The sequence below is a fragment of the Peromyscus eremicus genome, chromosome 16_21 (genome assembly GCF_949786415.1).
Source record: "Peromyscus eremicus chromosome 16_21, PerEre_H2_v1, whole genome shotgun sequence".
Classification (NCBI taxonomy): domain Eukaryota; kingdom Metazoa; phylum Chordata; class Mammalia; order Rodentia; family Cricetidae; genus Peromyscus; species Peromyscus eremicus.
The window spans coordinates 5,077,945-5,102,454 of NC_081432.1; the positions used below are offsets into that span (position 1 = coordinate 5,077,945).

Consider the following 24,510-nt stretch of genomic DNA (forward strand, 5'->3'; position numbering starts at 1 on the left):
GAGACCCTGTCCAAAGCGGGGGAGGAGAGGGAGGGGGTCAAGAGTGTCATCCGAGTAACAGGAAGAAAATCATACCCAATGCTTCTGAAGGGAGAGAGAAAACTGGCTTCAGGTGGTTTCATTCTGTACTCGTGTTGACATCGGGAATGTGGGAGTACACATGTTTTGGTCATAGTCAAATGTAGCATGTTTGAGTCAAGCATGCGAATACGCACTCACAGAAGCAGAGCGACATCCCATGTCTAGGGGTTGGGAGTGGTGGCCAGGCAGCAGGCTGCTCTGGAGAAGACACTGAGAATAATACTGAATGGTCACTTACTTCAGTGAGAGTGCACTGGGAGCCTCTCCAAAGAGCAGTTTGTGATGTGACTTCTATGCAGGTCCACCTAGGTTCAGTAAATCTTCTCCTTATACGACCTTAGCTAGTCTAGTCACTTCTAAGTTAGCAGGTAGACTTCTGACCCAGGAAGTGTCTGTCCTGTGGAGCTTAGTGTTTTGATTACTATGACAGATTTCTTATTGTAAGTTAATTAAGCTGGCACATTATATTAGAAATCATGGAGTTTGGTTGTTAGGGACCCAGCAGATGGACTGATCTATTCTAGCATTATTAAAAAATCACTATGGACTTAAGGTTTTTTTGGTTTTTTTTGTTTTGTTTTGTTTTTAGATTTACTTATTTTGTTTTGTTTTATGTGTATGGGTGTTTTACCTGCATCTATGTCTGTGCACTAAATGTGTGCCTGGTGCCTGTGGAGGTCAGAAGACAGCATCAGATCCCCTGTAACTGGAGTTATAGATGGTTACAAATCACCATGTGGGTGCTAGGAACTGAACCCAGGTCTTCTGCAAGAGCAGCAAGTGCTCTTAACCACTGAGCCATCTCACCAGCCCCAGAGTTTGATTTTTAGAGGTACGCACGCAGAGCTAAGGACTTTTAAGTCCCTAAGAAGACTTCAGACTTGGACTTCAGAACAATGAACTATGAACTATAACTATAACTATGGAGAGAGACTGTGAGAAAGACTGAACACACTTTGCACTAGGGGACAGATGTGGGTTTTAGGAGCCAGGGGTTAGATGCTATGCTTTGATCTCAAATGCTCTCTGAAAGCTCCTATGTTGAAGTCTTGATGTTCACGCTACTGGAAATGGATGAAGTAGGTCCTTAAGAACATGCCCTTGAGGAGTAAGTAACTCTTGCCCTTGCCCCATGTGTGTGTGCATGTGTGTGCATGTATAGTCACGTGCATGCATGTGTATGTATGTATATGTATGTATTTATGTATATGCATGCATGCATGAATGTGTGTATCTGTGTTTGTGTGTAAATGTGTCTGTGTGTATGTACACATGTGTCTATGTGTATATATGTATATGTGCATGTGTCTATATATGCATATTTATCTTGTGGGCATACCTGTGTGTGTGTATATACCCTCATGTGTGTGCATGTGTGCATGCAAACATGGATATGCCGATGTGTTCATGTCTATGTCTGCATATGTGTGTGTCTGTGTGTCTGTGTGCATATGTGCCTCTCTGTGTGCACATGTACTCTGGCTGCCACAGGGGAGCTGCTTTGCTCCACCACACACTTCAGACCACGATGCTAAGCTTCGAGATAGGCCCAGAAACAATAGATCCACGTGACACAGACTGAGACCTCTCAACCGTGAGCCAATGGAAACCTTCCCTGTTGAAGCTAACGTTCCCAATCATTTCCTCACGGGGACTGAAAGCTGATTGGCACTGGCTGCTAAGCAACAAGTCAATAACTGACCTATCATCTAGCTCCTGTGGCTCCAGCACTGAACTCACCGATGGACATTTGATGACATGATCCTAATATGACATAAATGACTGAAGAGCAGAAGGCAGCATAAGTCACGTTGAGGGGAGGGATCAGCTGCCTCGTCAGCAAACTAAGTGTCAGGCCTGAAAAGCAAAAGAACTTCCTTAAGCAAAGACAGTAGTTTGGCTTTAAAAGTTACCTTAAACTGGCGTCACTGGTGCACACCTTTAACCCCAGCACTTAGGAGGCAGAGGCAGGAGGATCTCTGTGAGTTCAGGGCCAGTTTGGTCTACAGAGCAAGTCCTAGGTCAGTCAGAGCTGTTATTCAAAGAAACCCTGTCTCAAAAAATTTTTAAAAAAGTTACCTTAAATAAAAATGGCTATGAATGCTGAGACCATATGTATAGAGCTCTTTATAGTGTCCTAGTTTCCAACATGCTTTTCTATTTTAGCTTTTGTTTTTGTTTTTTTGAGACAGAGTCTCACATTGCCCAGGCTGGCTTTGAACTCACTATGTATCTGAGAGTGACTGTGAACCTCTGTTCCTCTTGTCTCCACCTCCCGAGTGCTGGGATTACAGGTGTAAGCCACGTGCCAGTTTGTGAGAGCTGGAGACTGAACCCGGGGCTCGTGAATGCTGGCTGAGCTACAAACCCTGAGCTACAAACCCTGAGCTACAAACCCTGCATCTTAGCTCTGTCACGGACTCACTGAGCGGTTGTAACACCGACGTGGAAAGGAGACATTGCTGCGTGAACTCTCGAGCTCCAGCATCTCGGTCCAGTGCTCATTCCCTCCCAGCTCCAGAAGGCCTGGGGGGCTGGACAGATGGGCAAGCAGTGCAGAGAGCCTGCTGCTCTTCCAGGGACCTGAGTTTGGTTTCCAGCACCAAGGTTTGGCAGCAGCCAGCCTCCTATAACTCCAATTCCAGGGGATTGCATGCCTCTGGCCACTGAGGGCACCTGTACTAACATGTACATACTCACACACAGACATGCACATATACACATAAGTGAAAGTAATCAAAAAGAAAAAAGGCAGCCCTGGGAATCTCCCAGGGCCAAAGACAGAGCTGGAGAACAACACAAAGTCACACAAAACTCACTTGCCTTCTGGTTGCCAGAAGCAGTCTGTCTTCTCTAGGCTAACCATCCCAACGTCTTTTCTTAGTATTCCTAAACAAGGCTTTAAAGATACTTATTTATGGCTGGGTGTGGTGGTGCAGCACTGGGGAGGCACAGGCAGATGGAGCTCTGTGAGTTCAAGGCCAACCTGGTCTATATAGTGAGTTCCTAGTCTCTATGTAGAGAGACCTTGTCTAAAACAACAAACCACCAAAATGCTTATTGTTATTATGGTGTGTGTGTATGTGTGTGTGTGTGTGTGTGTGTGTGTGTGTGTGTAGGTCAGAGGACAACTTCATGGAGTTGGTTCTCTCCTTCCATGTTTCAATGGGTTCTGAGGTTTCAACTTGGATCATCAGGCTTGCAACCTCAGGCAGCAAGCATTCTACCAGTGAGGGAGCTATGTCCTAGTCCCCTGTCTTTTGTGGAACATTATTTTAACAAGGCAAAGATGTGTTACATTTGTTTATGCTACAGAATGTTACTTTAACTATGTGAAGGTGTGTTACATTTATTTCTGCTGCCTTTGTTAACAATGTAAAGATGTGTTACATTTGTGTTGCATTTGTTTAATTATGTCAAGATGTGTTACATTTGTGTTGCATTGTTTAACTATGTAAAGATGTGTTACATTTGTGTTGCATTTGTTTAATTATGTCAAGATGTGTTACATTTGTGTTGCATTGTTTAACTATGTAAAGATGTGTTACATTTGTGTTGCATTTGTTTAATTATGTAAAGATGTGTTACATTTGTGTTACATTGTTTAATTATGTCAAGATGTGTTACATTTGTGTTGCATTTGTTTAATTATGTAAAGATGTGTTACATTTGTTTCACCTTGCCTGCCTAAGGCACCTGATTGAGCTAATAAAAAGCTAAGTGGCCAATAGGAAGGCAGGAGAGGGATAGGCAGGGCTGGTGAATAAGTAGGAGAAATCTAGGCTCAAGAGAGAAGATGGGAGAAGAGAGTGAGGGAGAAAGAGAGGGACACACTCAGGCCAGAAGCTGGGCAGCTGCCAGCCAGCCATGAGAAGGAGTAAAAGTAGGACATGCAGAAAGAAAGGCAAAACATAGGTGAAGAGAAGTAAAGTCAAAGAAGAGCTAAGCTAAGGCTGAGCACTCAAAACTAAGAATGTCTTTTTGTCATGATTTGGGAGCTGGTTGGTGGCCCAAAAGAAAAAGCCTATCATCAATTTTTTTCCTTTTTGGGGGTGGGGGTGGATTTCGAGACAGGTTTTCTCTGTGTAGCCCTGGCTGTCCCGGATCTTGCTCTGTAGACCAGGCTGGCCTCAAACTCACAGAAATCCACCTGCCTCTGCTTCCTGAGTGCTGGTATTGATGGTGTGTGCCACCACTGCCCAGCCCCAATTTTTTTCTTAATCAAGAGTCTATAGATTGCAAAAAGTAGAAACTATGCTTAAATTAGCTTATGCTACATAGGAAATCTCTTCTGAGGGCATGAAGGACAGTTGACTGAAACTGAAAAGGCATCAGGGTCTGGGGTGGCCACTTCCCTCGCTCTTGTTGTCTTCAGGACTTCATGATATCCCGCCTCTGGGCCCAGATGGGACTAAGATATATACAGATGGACATTCCTGTATATATCTCCTGGTTCACAAACACACAAATTCTTCAAGATTTTACATACTTTTCATGAGAACTCTGGGGCATATTTACTAGATACTGGCAAACTGTTTGCCAGGGAGATGTTCAGTAGAGACTGGGGGCCTAGGGGAGCACAGCCACTGCGCACTTCCCTAGTGTGCACAGGGCCCTACGTTCACCCTCCGGCATGACCACGTGGGAACCATGGACTAGTCTGAACCAAGGAGGTATGAAACCCAGCCTCTTCGCAGTGGACACACTAGGTCTCTGGCTGACTCTAGCGTGTTTCCCTGGAGACGGGATAACAGTAGAACATCAGTGCTACCAGGAAGTACTGGCATGGTAGAAAATGAGCCCTGTGAGCACACTCCATCTGCAGAGAGCCAGGGGGATGCGCTGGTTTGGGGTTTCTCTGAACACAGGGACTCCCCAAACGTGGGTTGTTACTTGTGGGGGTCCTAGAAACAACCCTTCAGGGACTGTTAACACGGTTGCTGGCTCCAGAAGCCCAGCGTCCAGCAACAGAGAAATAGGCCAAGAATGTGCAGCATAGCTACAATGGAGTCTTCTCAGCTGTCGAGAGTGAAGTTGTGTCATCTACAGGAAAACGGAGGTCATCAACGGAGACACAGATATGAGATGTCTCCACTGTGTGCTTTCTGGATCTTATACAGGCACATAAAATCATGCGTGTACATAGAACATGTAAGTACAAGTAAAATTGTCTAGGAGAACAAGGGGACGAAGGGGCAAAAAGGGAGGAGGAGGAGGAGGAGCTGTGGGGTCACGTTCCACGGACAGTGTATACTTACATCAAATGTGTAACACAGTACCACCTATGGTCACTACACACAATGAAAAAGCTTAAAAGAGAGAACTGAAACTTCTTTAAGGATATAGCTAGCACAAAACAGTTATGGAACCCTTAATAAATAATTTAACATTCTCTCTCTCTCTCTCTGTCTCTCTCTCTTTCTCTCTCCCTCTCTCTCTCTCTCTCTCTCTCTCTCTCTCTCTCTCTCTCTCTGTGTTAAAAAAGGGAGTGGGTGGAGTGAGATGGCTCAGGGCATAAAGTCAAGCCTGAAGACCTGAATTTGATTTCCAGGACCCATGTCATGGTGGAGGGTAAGAACAGACTCCCTTCAGCCATCCTCTGACCTCTACACACACACAATAAATAAATGTTAAGAAGGAAAAAAAAATAGTTGTACCTGGTAGCACAGACCTTTAATCCCAGCACTTGGGAGGCAGAAGCAGGTAGATCTCTGTGAGATAGAGGCCGGCCTATATTATGAAATTGTCTCAAAAATAAACAGACAAAAGAGTTATTGGTTCCTATTTGGAATCAAGATTTTGTTTGTTTTTCAGGTAAATTCTCAAGTAGACGAGACTGGCCTTGAATGCCTGATCTTCCCGCCCCCACCTTTCTATGCTGGGGTTGCAGAAGTACCCCACTGTTCTTGGATGGAAAGGAACTTTCTACCACGCAGGGAGCTCCCACTCCCATGTGACCTTGTGGTCTTGCATCTGAACTGGTGATTGGATAACAGCTGTGGTATGTCACCTGCTGGAGAGACACAGGTGCCCTGTTCCCCAGCACTCATCTTCTCCTTAGGAAAACCGACACCTCCTGAGATCTACTGTTATCGCGAGTGTGAAACCATCACTGGGGCAAAAAATGACCAGGAGTGGGGATTGCAAATTGTGGGGCAAGTGTTCATGGGCCTCGATTCAAGCCGATCTTCTAGGAGCGGCCAGAGGGGTAAAGGAAGAAATGGCGACAGCGGGAATGCCGGTCCTCTTTCCCTCTGCCCATCCAGCTCAACCATCTGCTCCTGAAAGTGCTTCAGGTCCAGTAGGTTGGCTTTGGTAAGAAGGCTTCGGAGTGCCCTTACCTTGGGGAACTTGAACAAGACCAACACTTAAACCAGCAAGTAAGTCTCCAAGAAGCCAGTCCTTGAATCGATACAAACACATCCACTCGAGGAAGGGAAAGACCGTAAGCATGCATCGTAGGAACTTGTGCCATGAGCAGCTGGGAGAGAGAACAGAGACTCAGTTAGGTTCTCCAGGGAGAATCCCCTGGCGGAAGTAAACCCTCCTTCCCTTCTAATGCACTTTCTCATCAGCACGGCAGACTTTTTAATATACTGGATCAAAATATTCCTTACTGTGACACTGACTGTCCTGTGTAATTCAGGATGCTTAGCATCCCTGGCTTCTACCCACTAGATGTCAGCAGTCTCTCCTCCCCGGCCTCAGAGAACAAAGATATTGAGAAATATCCCCAGAGGACAAAACCACCAGAACCAGCAAGGCGATCTGGCAAGAACTGAGACCCACATGTCCAGTGAACAGTCAGTTCTGTGGTTTTGTGTTTTTGTTTTGTTGTTGGTTTTGTTTTTCGAGACAGGGTTTCTCTGTGTAACAGTCCTGGCTGTCCTAGAACTCACTCTGTAGACCAGGCTGGCCTTGAACTCACAAAGATCCTCCTGCCTCTTCTTCCTGAGTGCTGGGATTAAAGGTGTGCACCACTGCCCAGCCAGCTCTTGTGTTTTTAGTTGCTGTTTGGAGAGAGTCAAACTTCATACTTTTTTTGTTTTTGTTTTTGTTCATTTTTTTGTTTTGATTTTTGTTTTTTGAGACAAGGTTTTTCTGTGTAGCATTGACTCTCCTGGAACTCACCCTGTAGACCAGGCTGGCCTTGAACTCACAGAGATCCGCCTGCCTCTGCTTCCTGAGTGCTGGGATTAAAGACTTCTAGTTGAGAATGAACTAGTATTCTTCATAAGAGCAGTGTTTTGGGGGCTGGAGAATTGGCTCAGTGCTTAAGGACACTTGTTGCTCTTCCAGGGGACCTGGGTTAAGTTCCCAGCACCCACATCATTGCCCACAATGATTTGTAACTCTAGTTTCAGGGAATCCAATCCCTCTTCTGCCTCTGCTGGCACTGCACACACATGGTGCACACACATACGTGCAGGCAAAACACCCATACACATTAAAAAGACAAAACAAAATAGTTTTTTGTTGTTATGAGATCAATGGGTGGTAGGGACAGTTACTACCTTAGTTTTTATATTTATTTACTTACATGTATATATTATGTATGTATGTGGGGCATATATGGAGGTCAGAGGACAACTTTCAGGAGTCAGTTCTCTCCTACAATGTGAGTCACTGGGACTGAACTCAGGGAGTTCACGCATGGCAAGCACTTGGTAGCAGGTGCCTTTACCCACAAAGCCATCCTGCTGCAGTTAGCACCTTTAGATCATTTTCACACAGGAAAATCTAGCAAACATTAACTGTCTGGGTTTGCCTTGGGATATCTAGACAGTTACAGAAATGGAGTTCTGCACTTGAGGAGTTAGCCCTCTAGAGAAAAGACTGCCCATTTTAAAGGCTGTATTATCTGTGGCTCTCCACCAGGAGCAGTCCTGTTCCCCAGGAGGCACCTGGGCTGTGTCTGGAGGCACTTTTGGTCCTCATGACTGGCACCCAGTGGTAGAAGCCAGGAATACAGCTAAATAGTCTACAGTTGACAGGACAGTGGGGGACTGGGGATGTGACTCAGTTGGCACAGTGCTTGCCTAGCACGCATCAAGCCCTGGTCTGAGTCTCCAGGAGCACACAGACCAGATGCGGCCTATGTGTTGCACGTCTATAATCTCACTATGTGAGAGGTGGAGGCAGGAGGATAAGTTCAAGATCATCTTGATACACGGTGACTTTGACACTAACCTGGATGACATAACCTATCTTAAAAAGAAAGAAAGAAAGGAAGGAAGGAAGAAAGGAAGGAAGGAAGGAAGAAAGGAAAGCAAGCAAGCAAGCATTGCCAGGTATGATGGAACACTTTAATCCTAACACTCAGCAGACAGAGGTAAGTGGATCTCTGTGAGTTCAAAGCCAGACTGGTCTACAAAGGGAGTTCTAGGCTGCCAGGGCCACGTAGTAAGGAGCCTGTCTCAAAACACAAACAAACAAACAAATAAAGCACCACCACCACCACCACCAGAATAGAAACAAATTCATGCTCCCAAATGTTAGTGTGAAAAGCTGAGTACAGTGGCACACACCTGCAGCCCAGCTGCTGGGGATGCTGAGGCAGGAGGATCACTTGAGTCCATGAACCAGCCTGGACAGCATAATGACACCCTATCTCAAAACAAAAACAAATGCCAGTGTTGCTGAGACCGAGTAGCCATAGAGTAGCTTTAGATCATCTAGTCCAGTGGTTCTCAACCTTCCTAATGCTGTGACCCTTTAACACAGTCCCTTATGTTGTGGTGATCCAACCATAAAATTATTTTCATTGCTACTTCATAACTGTAATTTTGCTACTGTTATGAACTTATTGTAAATATCTGTGTTTTCTGATGGTCTTAGGTGACCCCTGTGAAGGGGTTGTTTGACCCCAAAGGGGTCACGACCCACATGTTGAGAAACACTGCTGTAGAGGAAGGTCACAATCTACTGATGAGTAAAACCAGTTTAACTTTCAATTGCCTTCTGCCATTTACACCTTGGCATGGACTGGCAGCAGACTGGATGGTTTTCTTCATGTACATGCTGGGCTAGATAACAGATTTGACTATAACAACAAATACAACTTTAATACATGTACCACTAAAGGGTGTGCTCAGAAAAGAGGTGATTTCATGTATTTAAACATTTTTAGATGTCTTGGTTTTGTGTGTTTGAGTGTTTTGCCTGTATGTATGTATGTGCGTCATGTGCATGCAGTGCCCAAGGAGGTCAGAAGAGGGCGTTGGATCCCCTGGAACTGGAGTTAAACCATCATGTGGGTGCTGGGAATTGAACTTGGGTCTTCTGCAAGAGCAACAAGTGCTCTTAACTGCTGAGCCATCTGTCCAGCCCTGATCCCATGTATTTTGTCTTGCACGACCATAAGCATCTCTAAGGTACATAAGGCCAAATAAGTGGGAATGGCGTTCCCAAAGTCAGAGCCACAAATGTGAGAAGGGCTGGGCAGGAAGCCATGTCTCCTGATACCTAGCTCAGTGTTCTAGCCTCTCTCCAAACTCTGAGCCCCCCGCTGACAGACGCACCATTCTGCTCAAGGAGCAAGGCCACTGGCTTGGGAGAAATGTTGAGTTTCTATTTTCATGTGGGTTTGAGGTAGGGTGTACAATCACAATCAGAGAAAATGATCTTGATGTGCCCGCCCTTAACCTAGAGCATGGGACTGGGACAAGCTATCCCGTCACCTGGTGCAGGGTCCCCTCCTGGACATGTGCATCTGGCTGGAGACCACTAACTGTGCAGAGGCATCAGGGAAAACTGAAGTGGACATGGAGTGAAGAAGGTCTGACTGCACAGGGCCAGGAAGGGAGACAGAGCAATGGAGAACTGGAGCTGATGGGGAAATGGAAGGCATTGTAGAGAGGAAGTCGGATTTAATGAAGGCATCTTAAGTGAGAAATGTGGGCTAGGGACAGGGCACAGTATGAAGACCTGAGTCTGAATTCCAGGACCAGTGTAAATCCAGACACATAGTGTAAGAGCTTGTCATCTCAATGATCCTCCAGGGAGATGGACAGTGGAGACAGGATCCTCAGAAGCTGAGCAGCCAGCAAGCCTGGCATACGCGGTGGAAATTACCATGTCTCTAATGAGGGGGGAAGGTAAGGACCAACCCAGAGTTGTTATCTGACTTCCACACATGCGTATGTGTACACACACACACACACTGAGGAATGTATGTGGCCTAGTGGCATACATCTGTATCCATAGCTCTTGGGAGGTAGAGAATCAGACGATCAGTAGCTCTAGGTTATCCTTAGCTACACAGTAAAGATGAAGACAGCCTGAGCTATGTGAGACCCTGTCTCAAACAAAAGAGTGAGGAATATAATAATTGGTAAGAAAGCACAGGGGGCCAGGCGGTGGTGGTGAACGCCTTTAATCCTAGCAGGAGGTAGAGCCAGATGGATCTCTGTGAGTTCAAGGCCAGCCTGGTCTACAGAGCGAGATCCAGGACAGGCACCAAAACTACACAGAGAAACCCTGTCTTGAAAAACCAAAAGAAAAGAAAGAAAGAAAGCACAGGGGGCATTCTGACATGAAAGGGGGCATAGGTTGTTGTTAATCAAGAGGAAGAAAATGAGGAAAGAGATAAGATGTTTTTCTGCAGAAAGGAAGAGATGGAGTTAATAGATTAGTTTATTTACTAAAAATGTTCCTCAAGACCAGAAAACCAAAACGACTTATCTAGTGTTTACTATTTCATAGACATTTAAAAAATCCTTTAAATGTCTTACAGAGGAGGAGAGAGGGCAGAGGAGGACTCGATAAGTTACCTACAGCCACACAGCTGGGCAGGAGCAGGGAGCCGCTTCCAGAGGAAGTCTCCTGAGATCAGAACCACACTTCCACTGCCCTGTTTGCCTAGATTTCTGGTTAAAATCCAGAAAAGGCTGGAACTATGTTTCAGAAGTGGGAATATGAAGAGAAGAGAAAGAAAAACGTAAGCAATAAAAGATTTTAAAAATAGAGGCTGAGTCAGAACATCTATAAAAACCCATGGGAGAGGCTGGAAAGATGGCTCAGCAGTTGAGAGCATGGAATACTCTTGTGGAAAACCAGAGCTCAGTTCCCAGCACCCTTGTCAGGCGGCTCACAGCTCCAGGGGATCTGACATCCTCTTCTGGCCCTCATGGGCACCTGCACATACATGGCATACGTGCATACAGATACATATACATAAATAAAACAGACACACACACACAGGTATGCAATTTTTTGCAGACAGGGTCTCATGATGTAGCCCTGGTTGGCCTAGAACTCTATGTAGAACAGGTTGGCTTCTTTGCCTGCTAAGTGCTAGGCTTAAAGGCATGTACTACCACACTCAGACTTTAAATTAAAAAAAAAAAAAATGCCCACTGGAAGCAGAGTTAGTCTTATTTAAGTATCTAGCTAGAACTTTGGAGCAGGAAGAGGCCAGATAGGTTAAAACAGCCTCAGTAGTAATTGTTTTCAAGAGTAAATTTGTGAAAAGACAATCATTTTGTCTCTCAGTCTGCTTGCATGTGATTCTGGGGGGTTGAACGCAGGGCCTGCACCTGCCCAGGGCCTTGCACCTGCTCTGGTAGGAAATGTCTCCTTTGACACATAGTCCCTTCTGTTGCCTGAGGCAGAGGAAGTCAGGATGGTGACACCAGAGAGAGGACATCCAACTACAACTTGCACAAGGCAGGATGTGAATAAAGGGAGTGGAACATCGGAAGCAGAGGTGTAGAGGACTTCGCTATCTGCCACTGCAGATTGTGACAGACAGGCAGGCAGGGGACGAGGGCAGATAAGGCCGGATGTGGGGGAGGACAGCTGGAGTAGTGAGAGTCACCATCATGATGCAGATCACACAGGGTTCTTAACCTCACGCTGATGGACCCTGGGGGTCTTAAGCAGAATTTGAGGTGAGTGTGAACTGGGGAGCAAAAGAGTCATTATTTCCACTAACTTCTGGCCAAAATGTCCTATCTCCTTCAATTGCAGTTTTTCTGAGACAACTTGCTCTGTAGCTATCTGGCATTGTATGTAATTTAGGCTGACCTCAGACTCATGACAATCCTTCTGCCTCAGCCTTCCTAGGGCTATAAGCATGTGCCACCACGACTGGCTCCTTCAATTAGGAATACTGATTATAAACTAAAGTAGAAGTTACAACTGAATGTTGTAACCAGAACATTACTATTGCAATAGAGATCTTGAAATATTTATATTCCTTACTTCCTTGAAATTATGGTTTTTACTATGGTAGTTACTAGGCCCATATATGTGTGTGTGTGTGTGCGTGTGTGTACTAAAGGCTGGGACTAAAGGCATGTCCCACCACCACCTGGCCCACTAGATTTAATACAATGGTTTTTCCTTATAACTCCTTATAATTATAATCTCCTTATAATTCTCTCTCTTATGTATTGTTAAATTACTGGGAAGAGAGATGACTTAAGCAGTTAAGAGCTCGTGCTGCCCTTGCACAGAACCTGGGTCCAGCTCCCAGCATCCACATCAGTGGCTCACAACCACAGTTAACTCTGGCTCCAGGGATTTGACGCCTCTGGCATCTGCAGGCATCTGAAGTCTCACACACTGGTCCAGGTACATATATACATAATTAAAAATAAAGCCAGCTGTGGTGGCACACACCTTTAGTCCCAGCACTCAGGAGTCGAGGCAGGAAAATCTCTTTGAGTTTGAGGCCAGCCTGGTCTATAAAGGGAGTTCCAGGACAGCCAGGGCTACATACAGAGAAACCCTGTCTCTAAAAACAAAAAACAAACAAACAAACAAAAAACGAAAAACAAATAAACCAACAAAAGCAGGGAAAAAAATGTCACATGTTTTTAATTCTAGCACTTGGGAGGCAGAGGCAAGAGGATATCGGTGAGTTTAAGGCCAGCCTGGTCTACAAAGCAAGTTCCAAAATAGCCAGGGCTGTTATACAGAGAAATCCTGTCTTGAAAAACCACATAAAGTAAAATAAAACTATTCTTGCCGAGACCTTTAATGGGAAAGTAACATTCTCTTCAACAGACCACGCTGCTAAAGTGGCATGTCTATATATTAAAGAATAAAGTTGGAGCCCGACTTCACACAAGGTACTAAAGACTAAAAACAGATCAGACTTAAATTTAAGAGTGAACACTGACAGGCCTAATGACTCAGGTCTGTTAATCTCAGCTACTTGGGATTCAGAGGTAAGAGGATCATAAGTTCAAAGCCAGCCTAGGCTACAGGGTGAGTTCAAGACCAGCCTGGGCAACTTTACAAGACCCTGTTTCAAAAATAAAAAGTAATAAGAGAGTTGGATGGAGCTCAGTGGTGGAGCACTTGACTCATGAGTGGGAGGCCCCAGGTTTAATCTCCAGCAAAAAGAAAGAAAGAAAGAAAAAAAAGAGCTAAAGTATAAAATTCTTAGGCTAAAACATCGATTGAATTTTTATCACAGTAAAATCTGCAGAGCTGGAGAGGTGGCTCAGTGCCTGAGAGCACTGGCTGTTCTTCCTGAGGTCCAGGGTTTGGTTCCCAGCACCCTCATGGTGGCTCACAGCTGTCCGTAATTGTAGCTCTGGGGATCTGATACTTCCAACCTCCATGGGCACCTGCATTCACATGTACACACCACATACAGACACACACACCTACACACAATTAAAAATAATAAAAATAAAATTTTTGCTTGTTTGTTTTACGAGACAGAGTTTCTCTGTGTAGCCTTGGCTGTCCTGGAACTCACCCTACAGACCAGGCTGGCCTAGAACTCACAGAGATCTGCCTGCCTATGCCTCCCTAAAATAAATGTTTTTAAAAGACTCTAATGGAGGGAAATGACAACTTATAGAGTTAAAAAATTTACAAATCATCAGATAAGAACTGAATATCCAGAATAGTTAAAGAAATCCCCCAACTCAGCCAGGTGGTGGTGGCATATGACTTTAATCCCAACACTCAGGAGGTAGAGGCAGGTAGATCTCTGTGAGTTCAAGGCCAGCCTGGTCTACAGAGTTAGTTCTAAGATAGCCAAAGCCACCAAACAGAACCTGTCTCAAAAACAAAACAAAACAAAACGTTCCCAAACTCAACGATAAAAAAGAAAAATGACCTGATGTTGGAAAGGGTAAAAGAAATGAAGACATTTTTTTTCTCCAAAGATACAAGAGTGGCCAATAAACACAAGAAAATGTTGCTCATATCTTCATGAGAAAAACATGGAACAAAATGAAAAACAACACAAAGAGACACCACTTCATACCTGCTAAGATAATAATAATAATAATAATAATAATAATAATAATAATAATAATTCAAAAGACAGAAAGGAAATTTTAGAGAGTGCAGGAAACTAGATTCCTTGTACATCTCTATTGGGAATGTAAAATGGTGTCAGCATTGTAGAAACTAATATACCAGCTCCTCAAAAGTCAATAAGTGATGTAAAGCATGCCTGAATCCTAGTATTCAGGAGGCTGAGGCAGGAGGATAGTGAGTTTGGGGCTAGCCAGGACTAATAGTGAGACCCTATCTCAAAGAAACAAAGCAAAAAGAAATCCGCAGGGTGAGGAGCCAGCTCGCGGGCAGAGGCCCTGCTGCATATACATGAGGGCGGCATTCAGATCCTCAGCACGGGGAAGAAGAACGAACCGGTTGGCCAGTGCAGCCTGAAATCAGCAGCTGGGCTGGTGGAGACCCAGGGGTTCCTGCAGCTCACTGCTCAGGCAGTCTAGCTTAATCCAAGAGCTCCCAGTTCAGTGAGAGACCCTACCTCAAAATTTAAGGTGGGAAGTGACAGAGGGAGACCCTTGACATCAATCTCTGGTCTCTGTATGTTTGTGCACACACACGTGTGCACATCCACATGGACATGCACACACAGCTGCACACACAGCTGCCATATGACCTGGGAATTCTACCCCTAGGCAGGGTCCTGAGAGAATTATAAACAAGGATTGAAACAGATCCATGGCAACATTCTTCTCAGAGGACAAAAGATGGAAAGAACCCAAGTGTCCATTAACAAATGGATAAATAGACAAAGTGTATATAAAACACAATGGATTGTTACTCTGCCATAGAAAAAAGGAAGTGTGCTGGCATTTGTTATAATGTGGATGAACGCTGAAAGTATGATATTAAATGAAACAAGCCAGATGCAGAAAGACAAATGCTGGGTGGTTCTGCTTGAAACACAAGGGGCAGGTTCATAGCTCAATCTCCAAGAGGCAGACTCACAGGGACAGAAGTAGGGGTGGGGTGAGAGGCAGGGGGTCATTGCTTAATGAGTACAGAGTTTCTGTTTGAGGTGATGAAAACATTTTGCAAATCAACTGTGGTAGTAATTGCATAATAACAATTATGCCACAAAACCCCACACTTAAAAATGGTCAAAACAAGGCTAGGTGGTGGTGGTGGTGGTGGTGGCGGCAGTGGTGGTGGCGCACACCTTTAATCCCAGCACTCAGGAGACAGAGGCAGGAGATCTCTGTTGAGTTGGAGGCCAGACTGGTCTATACAGCGAGTTCCAGGACAGTCAGGGCTACAGAGAGAAACTCTATCTGGAAAACAAAAACAAACAACAAACAACAACAAAAAGGTCAAAACACACACACACACACATACACACACACACACATACACATACATACACACACATACACAAACACACATATAGACACACACACACACACACACACACACACACACACACACACACACACACACACACGATGAGTGCTGACGGCAGAGCAGGTTTTATAAAGTGAGGCTGGCCCATGCCGTGGCCAACCGGCAGCTTCCCTTTCCATGGCAGGACGTCCTCACCAGGACACCAGCACCCATGCTGTTTGGACCCCCTGGCTATCAGAATTCTGAACCAAAGAAACCTTTTATTTAGAAGCTACTCAGCCTTGCATCTTTATAGTGGAATACCAGAAAACAGGCTAAAAGACAACGCCAAAGAAGTTTATAATCAGAGGACCCTGCAAGAGATACACAGACACACAGACACAGACGTACAGACACACACAGAGACACATGCACACAGACAGACACAGAGACACAGAGAGACAGACAGACAGACAGACACACACACACACAGCCAACAACAACAACAAAACCACACAATAAAGAGCATGGTTCAGACAACAGGAATCCAGAGAAGGAAGACAGAGGGATAGAAGTGGGGCTGCAAAGGAGTCAGGTTAGCTTTCGCTCCTGCCTGGCTTGGTGGCCATTGAGAGGCTGAGCACACACACACCGGCATTGGACATGGTGCTTGAAGGTGGTGATGTTGACGTCCACGTTCCCGGAAGAGGGAGCCTTCCTCTTGTGCTCCTGCTGGAAATTCTCCTCATTGTACACGTTTCGCTTGACATCGTACGAAAAGGGGGTTTGCCTGTATCTGTTGCCCAAAATCTGGATGCTCCTCTCTGCTTGCATTCTTCCTGGACGAGCTGGAAAGACGTCAGATACAAACAGGTATCAGGGCTGATGAGATGAGACAGCTCAGTGGCGAAAGGTGTTTGCGGGTGAGCCTGATGACCTGTGTTCAATCCTGGAACCCACATGATAGGAGAGCAACAGATTCCTGCAAGTTGTCCTCTGCCTTCACACGCAATCTGTGGCAATGTACGCCACTCCCACCACCAGATAAATAAGTGTAATAAAAATACTTAGGGCTGTGTGTGGTAGCATATGCTTATTAATCTTAGTACCTGGTAGGCAGAGACAGAAGGATTTCTATGAGTTCAAGCCCAGCCTGGTCTACGTAGCAAGTTTCAGGCCAGCCAGGACTACATAGAGAGATCCTGTCTCAAAAGATAAGCAATTTTTTAGAAATTTAAATCATTAGCACTTTTCTTGTTTTTTTTTTAAGACAGTTTTATTATTTTTGTGTGTGCGCGTGTGTGTCTTTGTGTGTGTGTGTTCACACGTGTGAGTATGTGTGCTCTCCAAGCCCCGAAATGGGAGCAGGAGTTGGTGGTTGTGAGGTTTTCAATATGGTCACTGGGAACCAAGCTCAGGTCTTTGCAAAAGCAGCACACACTTGTATTGGCTGAGCCGTCTCTCGACCACCCTTACTGTCCTCAGAGAGACGGTCTCTTGTAGTTCAGGATGGCCTTGAACTCACAATGTAGCCAAAGATAACCTTGAACTCATGATCCTCCGGCTTCCGTGTCCCAGGTGATGGGATTGCATACCTGGCCTGCTATCCCTGTGTCTGTCTGTCTGTTTGTTTTCCTTCTTAATAGAGAAACTTTCTATGTTGCTCAGTCTGGTTTTGAATGACGAGTCTCCAGCGAGCTCCCTGATTCAGCGCCCTGAGCACTGGGACCACAAGCATGTGCAGCTGTGCCGCCTTTCAGCATACTTTGAAGGGAGCGGAATTCCCACATAAGGATGTTACATTTGCACATCAGTTTTATAAGACGCTTCCTCCATGTTGTACAGTTTTACACTCAAAATCATTCTATCACCAATTCAATTAGAAGGACGTGTTGTTCTCATTTTTAAAATGGACAAGTTGTCAGGTGTGGTGGCCTGTCCTGTCCTGTAATCCCAACACTGTAGACACAGGGGCAGAAGGATCAGGAGGCTGAGATCAGCCTGGGCCACATACCAAGACCCTGTCAGAGCAAACAAACACAAAACCCCAGTTGAGAAGTTCAGTGTGTGTGTGAGTGTGTGTGTGTGTGTGTGTGTGTGTGTGCGCGTGCACGCACATGTGCATGGGTGTGTGTGTGGGGGGAGGTGTTTGTTCTCTAACAGGTCTCACTATGGAACTCTGCACTGGGAAGACACTGGTATTCTCCTCACAACCGTCAGACTTGCCTTTTCTGACAGGTGTAGGAAGTTCCTCAGCACACCACCATGATTCAGCCACAGCCGCAGTTCAGGCCCTGTCCCTAAAACAGGTATCATGTCTTACAACCACGTAATCCTGAACAACACTGATGATCCCAGCCTGGGGAATGGAAAAGGACTCCCTGAGAAGGTGAGTTGAGACCCAGCTCAAGGAACAGCGGTATTTAGGGACAGGATTGGACACAATTAGAGATGACTGACGTAAAGGAAATAATTCAAAAGTCACGTCAGCTCTAACTGAGGGGGGAGTGTTTAGAAGTGTCCCGAGGAGGGCCAGTGAGATGACTCTGCAGGTAAGGGCACCTGCCGCCAAGCCTGATAACCTGAGTTTGATCCCTGGGACCCATGTGGTAAAGGAGAGAACCAACTCCCACATTGTTCTCTGACTGGCACCCGGGCAGTGTGGCCTGCACCTATGAGTACACACAAAATAAACAACCCAACAGTTCCTAGAGAGAGCTGGGTGTGCTGGCACATGCCTGTAGTCTCGGCACTTGGCACACAGAGGCAGGGGGATCAGAGGCTCAAGACTAGCCTCTGTTACATAGCAAGCTTAAGGTCAGCTTGGGCTATATGAGACTCTGTTTCAAAATAAACAAACAAAACCACACGCCAAATAAAAGTCATTTCCAGAGGGTCCTGGATGTGTGACTTGTCCTGGATGTCTTAGTCATCTGGAGTCTGAGCAGGAATCATGTACGTATGGGATCTACTTGAGAAGACAGATTGAGTCAGAGATGCTGTCTTGAGCTGTGTGGTCCAGCATGCTGAGCCACTGGCTACTAAATTTACGACTTAAATGGAACTTTCGTAAAGTGAAAATTTTAAATGCAGTTCCCAGTCCATTAGCTTGACAGTGGCTCACACACTGCTCACACACAGCTAGTGGCTTCCTGCCTGGATGGTGCAGATATAAAGCTTTCTGTCAGTAGGAGAAGCTGTTTTGAACAGGGCTGGAGATGGAGAGGTCAAGGCAAAAGCATCAGTCAGAGACCCTCAGTGTCGTGCTGGTCTAGGGAGAGGTTAGTAAGTCCTTTAGAAAAGGTTGGAAAGAACAAAACCAACCGACCAACCAAACAAAACCCTGGAGCCACGGTGGAGAGACAAGGTAGACCGCGGCCTGTGATGTCGTATGTATGCCTGAAGCATCAAGGGGAAACACACGACTTCCTTATTACCAGTTTCTTTAGAAGCCTCAGGAATTGCTCCAACTCCATGACTTTGTGTATGTGTGTTTGTGTGCATGCATATGTGTGGTGTATGTGTGTGTGGTGTTTGTGCGTATGTATGCATGTGTATAGTGTTTGTGTGTGTGGTGTTTGTATGTATACATGCATGTGTGTAGTGTATGTGTGTGTGGTGTTTGTGTGTATGTATGCACATGTGTAGTGTATGTAAGAATGTGTAGAGTGGAGACCAGGGGTCTATGCTCTCCAACTTTTTTTTGGTAAAGATTTATTTATTCTATTTTTATTTTACTTTTACGTGTATAAATGTGCATTGTGTGTGCCTGGTGTCCTCAAAGGCCAGAAGAGAGTGTCAGATCCCCTGGAACTGGAGTTACAGATAGTTGTGAGCCAACATATGGATTCTGGGAATTGAACCCAGGTCCTCTGCAAGAGCCTCTAAACCACTGAGCCTAGTCTCCAGCCCCCTCCATCATATTTTTGAGACAGGGTCTCTTACTGAACAAGAGTTCACTGATTCAGCCAGACAGGGCGGTCATAAGCTCCCTGCTCCTTCCCCATGCCAGCTCTGGTGTCTGAACTCAGGTCCTCACACTTTCTCAGCAGGTAATTTACTGATGGAACCATCTCCCCGATGCCTCCATTTTTTTCCGCTTTCATAAAAACCCCAGCAGCATCTCACACACAAGCAGGACCCTTTCCGCCATGCTGGGATGTGCAGAACTTCCTACTGACATGTAGGCCACACTGAGCAAGACCTCCTGAATCACAAGTTCTGGGGCAGCACAAAAGTGTGTTTTACGGAGCTGGGTGAGCCGAGTTTAGTGGCGCACACCTTTAATCCCAGCACTGGAACTTGAGAGACAGAGGGCAGGCAGATCTCTGGAGTTCCAGGCCAGCCATAGTGAGACCTTGTTTTAGAGAGGAGGAGGGCAGCAGTGTGACTCTGATATAGAGGAGCATGTAAGGGTGCTATAATCTAAGCTAGTTATCTTTCTGGTCTTGGCTTTTTTAATTTCAGTTTTTAAGACAGGGTCTCATGCAGCCTAGCTGGCCTTGAACTCCCAATCCTCCTGCCTTATCTATCAAATGCTGGGATTACAGGTATATGCCACCATTCACGTCTCAATTCCTTTTTTTCCTTCCTGTGCTGGAAATGTACCTGAGGGCCTCACACGCTAGGCTGCTCCACCCTGAGCCATAGCCCCAGCCTCTACTTATCTTTAATCAGACTCTCACTGCTAAATTTGGAACACTATTAAAATACAAGCACTTTAACCCAGCTCTTTCACAACTTCCACTGGCCTTATCCATCCATCTGTCCATCCATCCACCCACTCACTGACTGATTCAAATTGGAATATTTAAATGCAAAAAAAAATGTAACCTGATATATAAATTTTGACCCAACAAGACATGAAACCCTGAAAATTAAGGTGCAAGAATATCTTTCACCTGATAGAGTCATCTTTCATATGCTTCCTATTATCATTAGGCAAAATTAACTTCCAATTTTTAAAAATAAGCACGTGTAATTCCCAATTCAAACCACCCACCGCCTGTGACTCTCTCCGTTTTGATGGAGAGTGTACAGGGATATGGCACAGTATTAGCAAATACCAGCGGCAGGCGATGATTGAAGGTGACAGCCATCCAGCCGCTGACCACGGGTCACATAAACACAACCCGGGACACCTTCCTTTAGTGCCACACAGTGATACCCAGGGGGTGTGTTGGAGAGACACTCATCACGGGACTGAACGGAGAAGGCTTCAATGCATAATCCATAAATAGGGGTTTGACTGGAAGGCAGGCAAGGGGAGAGGGGGTGGAGGGGCTGGGTTCAGTCAGAGAGAACAAAATGCACAAAAGCAGTGAGGTTTGAGAGGCTAAGGAGCCCCGGGCCGAGGCCTGAGGAGGATACAGACGGGGCGGAAGTGTGGCGAAGCCCACAGACCAGTTCTCTCAGCCTTTGACAACACAGAGGAGAGAATTTTGAAAGGCTCCAGCCTGCAAAACTTTGTCTCTTTGTCGCTGCTGTTTCACGCGGCCTTTCTATACGAGAGAGAAGTTGCAGGGACCACCGCCATTCATTCATTCTTCATTCATTCATTCATTCACCCACTCGTGCAAAGAATTGAAAGAGCGTCTGGGACCCTCCTGGCCCTGCAGGTGACTCAAGCAGCCCCGCCCTGGGACGCACGGCGGCTTCTCGGCTCCCGGGCTGCAGCCAGTGCTCCAGTCGGCTCCCGACCGAGGCTCACCTGGTTCCCGGTGGCCGGCGGGAGCGCAGACGCTGGGGTCAGTCAGACTCGGCTCCAGCCTGGCTGGCGGCGGCGCTGCGGACGCGGAGGCCGGCAGTTCCCGAGCCGTTGCTGCAGAACCCGCCGGCGTTCCGGCTGTGCGGGTGACATCTGGGGGTCACCTGGCTGCCCTCCAACACCTGGGCCGTGGGCACCCTCTGGGTCTTGTAGAAAGAGAAGACATAGAGACTAAGAGGTCCCCTTTCTCCTGCTCCGTGTAACGAACAGGGTAATGCGCTTGGTCGTGGCGGGGTGGAGGGAGGGAGGTGTGGGGCTGAACTTTCCCCATTCACATTCCTTACTAGTTTTTTACAGAAGATTCCACTAGGTGGGAATGTAGGGCAGGATTTCTCTTGCAGAAAACAGGAGCCAGGGCCGAAGGTCCACGGACTTGTCTAAAAGCGAGGCTGTCAGAACTCGCCGCCCTGTTCCCCATACTCCCCGAGGCATTAAGTCTTTAAAATTCTCTGCGTTTAGATTCTTACGATTCTCCAAAGTTTCCTTTAAATTTCTACATTTTTTGGATGGCTCTAAAGGGCAGGAGTCAGTCTCAAACCCCAGTAATGGGTTTTGGGGTGTTTGAGATACAGTCTCATATAGCTCCGGTTGGCGTCTAACTACTCACTACATAGCAGAGGCTGGTCTTGAACTCCCGATCCTTCCAAGTGCTGGGATTACAGGCTGTATAACGTGTGTGTATGTGTGTGTATATATACATACATATATATACACACACATACATACACACATACACACTATATTATATTCATATGTATGTGGAAGAAGAGACCTTCCTGAAATGGAATATATATGCATATATATGTATATATACATAAAATGCAGGCAGGACATTGTGTGTGTGTGTGTGTGTGTGTGTGTGTACATATTTCCCTCTCCCTTCCAGTACGGGGAATTGAACCCAGGACTTTGCAAACGCTAGGCAGGTCCCCAGCCTGACAGTGCCCATTCTTGATGAACTACTTCGGACCTTGTCCATTAGACCCCCTGCGGGTCCCCGGAATTTCCTTCTGAACCTTCCCGGGGGTGGGGTCGGGGGGTCCTTCAGCTTGAGAACACTGACGCGCTCCTAGGCGCGTCTGGAGGCAAAGCTCGGGGGCAGAGCTAATATTTGCCTGCCGGGGCCGATTTCGTCAGCGTCCCCGCCAGTACGCCCCGTGTCCTTGAGCAGCTAGGAATGCAACAGCTTTCTGGACGGGGCCTGTCTGTTCTCGCAAGCGTTTCTTGGAAACCGCGGGCTCCACTGAGCAGGTGGCTCCGAGTCCAAAGACCTCCTGGCTCTTGGCACCGACGCTGTCACGGCGGCCGGCCGCCATGGCGCCGGGCATTCGCCCAGCCGACCACAAAGAGGCGCGCGCGGCCCGCGCGGCGGAGACTCCTCCTTCGCGCCCTGGAAGAGACCAGCCCCCGAGAGCTCCTGCCTGGGCGCCCCAACCCGGTCTCTCCTCTCGCGAGAGCTGCCTCGCCCCCGTCCCCCCCCCCCTCCCCACCCCGCTGTCTGCGCGCTCCTCTCGCCCATGCCCCCCTCCCACGGGCAGGTTCCATATTGGGTAAGATCTCGGCTCGCCGGAGCGTCGCCTTCGGGAGCTGTTCTCGCGAGAGTTCTGCGAGAGGTTCCCGGTCGTTGCCTGGAGGAGGATCGGCGGCCACAGGAGCCCGAGCGGGCGCTGGAGCGCGAGCGGGCGGGCGTGCAGCGTCGTCGGCCCGGGGAGCCGCTGCAGGGGGACGGCGGCGGGAGCAGCCCCGAGCCGCACCGCCGGCTCCCGCGCGTTGCCGAGGCTCGGAGGAGCCGCCACGGCTGACAGGGGCCCCGCGCCGGGGGTCGCAGCCTCCACACCTGCGCGGGCGGCGGGCGCAGGGTCCGGCCAAGCCGCGGGCGGGCGGGCGCAGAGGAGAGCGTGCGGCTGCAGGCAGGGGCCCCCGCTCGGCCACCTCCTCGCCCCGCGGCCGCCGCTGGAAGATGTCTCAGGAGAGGCCCACGTTCTACCGGCAGGAGCTGAACAAGACCATCTGGGAGGTGCCCGAGCGGTACCAGAACCTGTCCCCCGTGGGCTCGGGTGCCTATGGCTCGGTGTGGTGAGTGTCGCCGGGCCTCGGGTCGGGGGACGCGGTGGAGCAAGCAGGGTGGCCCTGCATGCCTGAGGGCCAGGCCTGTCCCCACAGCTCAGCGATGCGCCCAGCGGCAGGAATTCTCCTCCGGGCGTGTGTGGGGGTGCAGGGGGCAGTAGGAGCGGCGCGTGTCCTGCACCCCTCACCCTGCACACGCAGGTACGCGGTGAACCGTGCGCGGGTGAGCCGTGGGCGCCGTGCGATGGTGTTCCACTCCGCACTCTTCTCTGCGCAGAGGAGTGTTCCTCCCGGGGTCCCTCTGCAGCCGTGCAGCCTGAGGACCCTGTCCCCGGGTGCGGCCACTTTGGACGCAGGAGCCCTGCCCTGGAGTGCAGACGAGCCAGCCGGGCGGAGCTTCTGCGAGGAGCAGTAGGGCAGAGCCTGACCCTAGGACTGCGGTCACCTGAACGAAAGTTGCAAGAAAAAGCGCTCCTTTCCTGGAATTTTTTTTTCTTTCTCTCTCTCTCTCTCTCTCTCTCTCTCTCTCTCTCTCTCTCTCTCTCTCTCTCTCTCTCTCTCTCTCTTTTTTGCAAGCCTCCATCGAAAAATCCTGGTTTAGGAAACGTTCTTTTGGAATTCGCACATGAATTAGCAGCACCCCGAAGAGCTTAAAATACCGACTTTATCTCGGGGAGTGCGGTGCCAGCTTGCGTGGTGTGTTTCCGATTCGGTTGAAAGCGTATTTCCTTTTCGGGGAGGGAGGGTGGCCGCGCCTGCTAGGACGCTACAAGCTCGCCGCTTAGTTAAATACCACTGCTCATTTCAGTATTGATGGACAAAACAGTCTCCATGCGGAGCCAGAGGGGTTCTGACCCATTGGGCTTCCTCAAGATCAAAAAGATAGGACTAGTGCTCGAAGGTGTAGATGGTTTTTAATTGAAATGATTACTGGGGATGCTTTTCTTTTTTAAGTCCCTTCGAAGATTTGCAGGGGAGATGTATCAGCTTTTAAGGACCGAGGTACATGGTGGTTT

At 47.5% G+C, this 24,510-nt stretch overlaps 2 protein-coding genes across 6 annotated transcripts in view; one reads left to right on the forward strand and one right to left on the reverse strand.

The window, feature by feature from the left end:
- The window catches only part of Slc26a8 (solute carrier family 26 member 8), a 46,179-nt gene extending 24,661 nt beyond the window's left edge, over positions 1-21,518 (reverse strand). The window contains exons 1-4 of the mRNA XM_059243881.1: positions 21,371-21,518; positions 16,313-16,508; positions 6,423-6,562; positions 1,822-1,938 (exon numbers count right to left, since the gene is read on the reverse strand). Coding sequence (XP_059099864.1) covers positions 1,822-1,938; positions 6,423-6,562; positions 16,313-16,494 — 439 coding nt within the window. The 5' untranslated portion in view covers positions 16,495-16,508; positions 21,371-21,518. The remainder of the gene's footprint in view (positions 1-1,821; positions 1,939-6,422; positions 6,563-16,312; positions 16,509-21,370) is intronic.
- Positions 21,519-21,545: 27 nt separating this feature from the next.
- The window catches only part of Mapk14 (mitogen-activated protein kinase 14), a 63,554-nt gene continuing 60,589 nt past the window's right edge, over positions 21,546-24,510 (forward strand). For 4 of the 5 annotated variants that reach the window (XM_059281984.1, XM_059281985.1, XM_059281988.1 and 1 more), the window contains exon 1: positions 23,311-23,503. In XM_059281984.1, the coding sequence (XP_059137967.1) occupies positions 23,388-23,503 (116 nt within the window). In that variant the 5' untranslated portion in view covers positions 23,311-23,387. Of the gene's footprint in view, positions 21,639-23,310; positions 23,504-24,510 lie in introns of those variants that run through there. The other variant, XM_059281986.1, reaches the window with a different exon arrangement.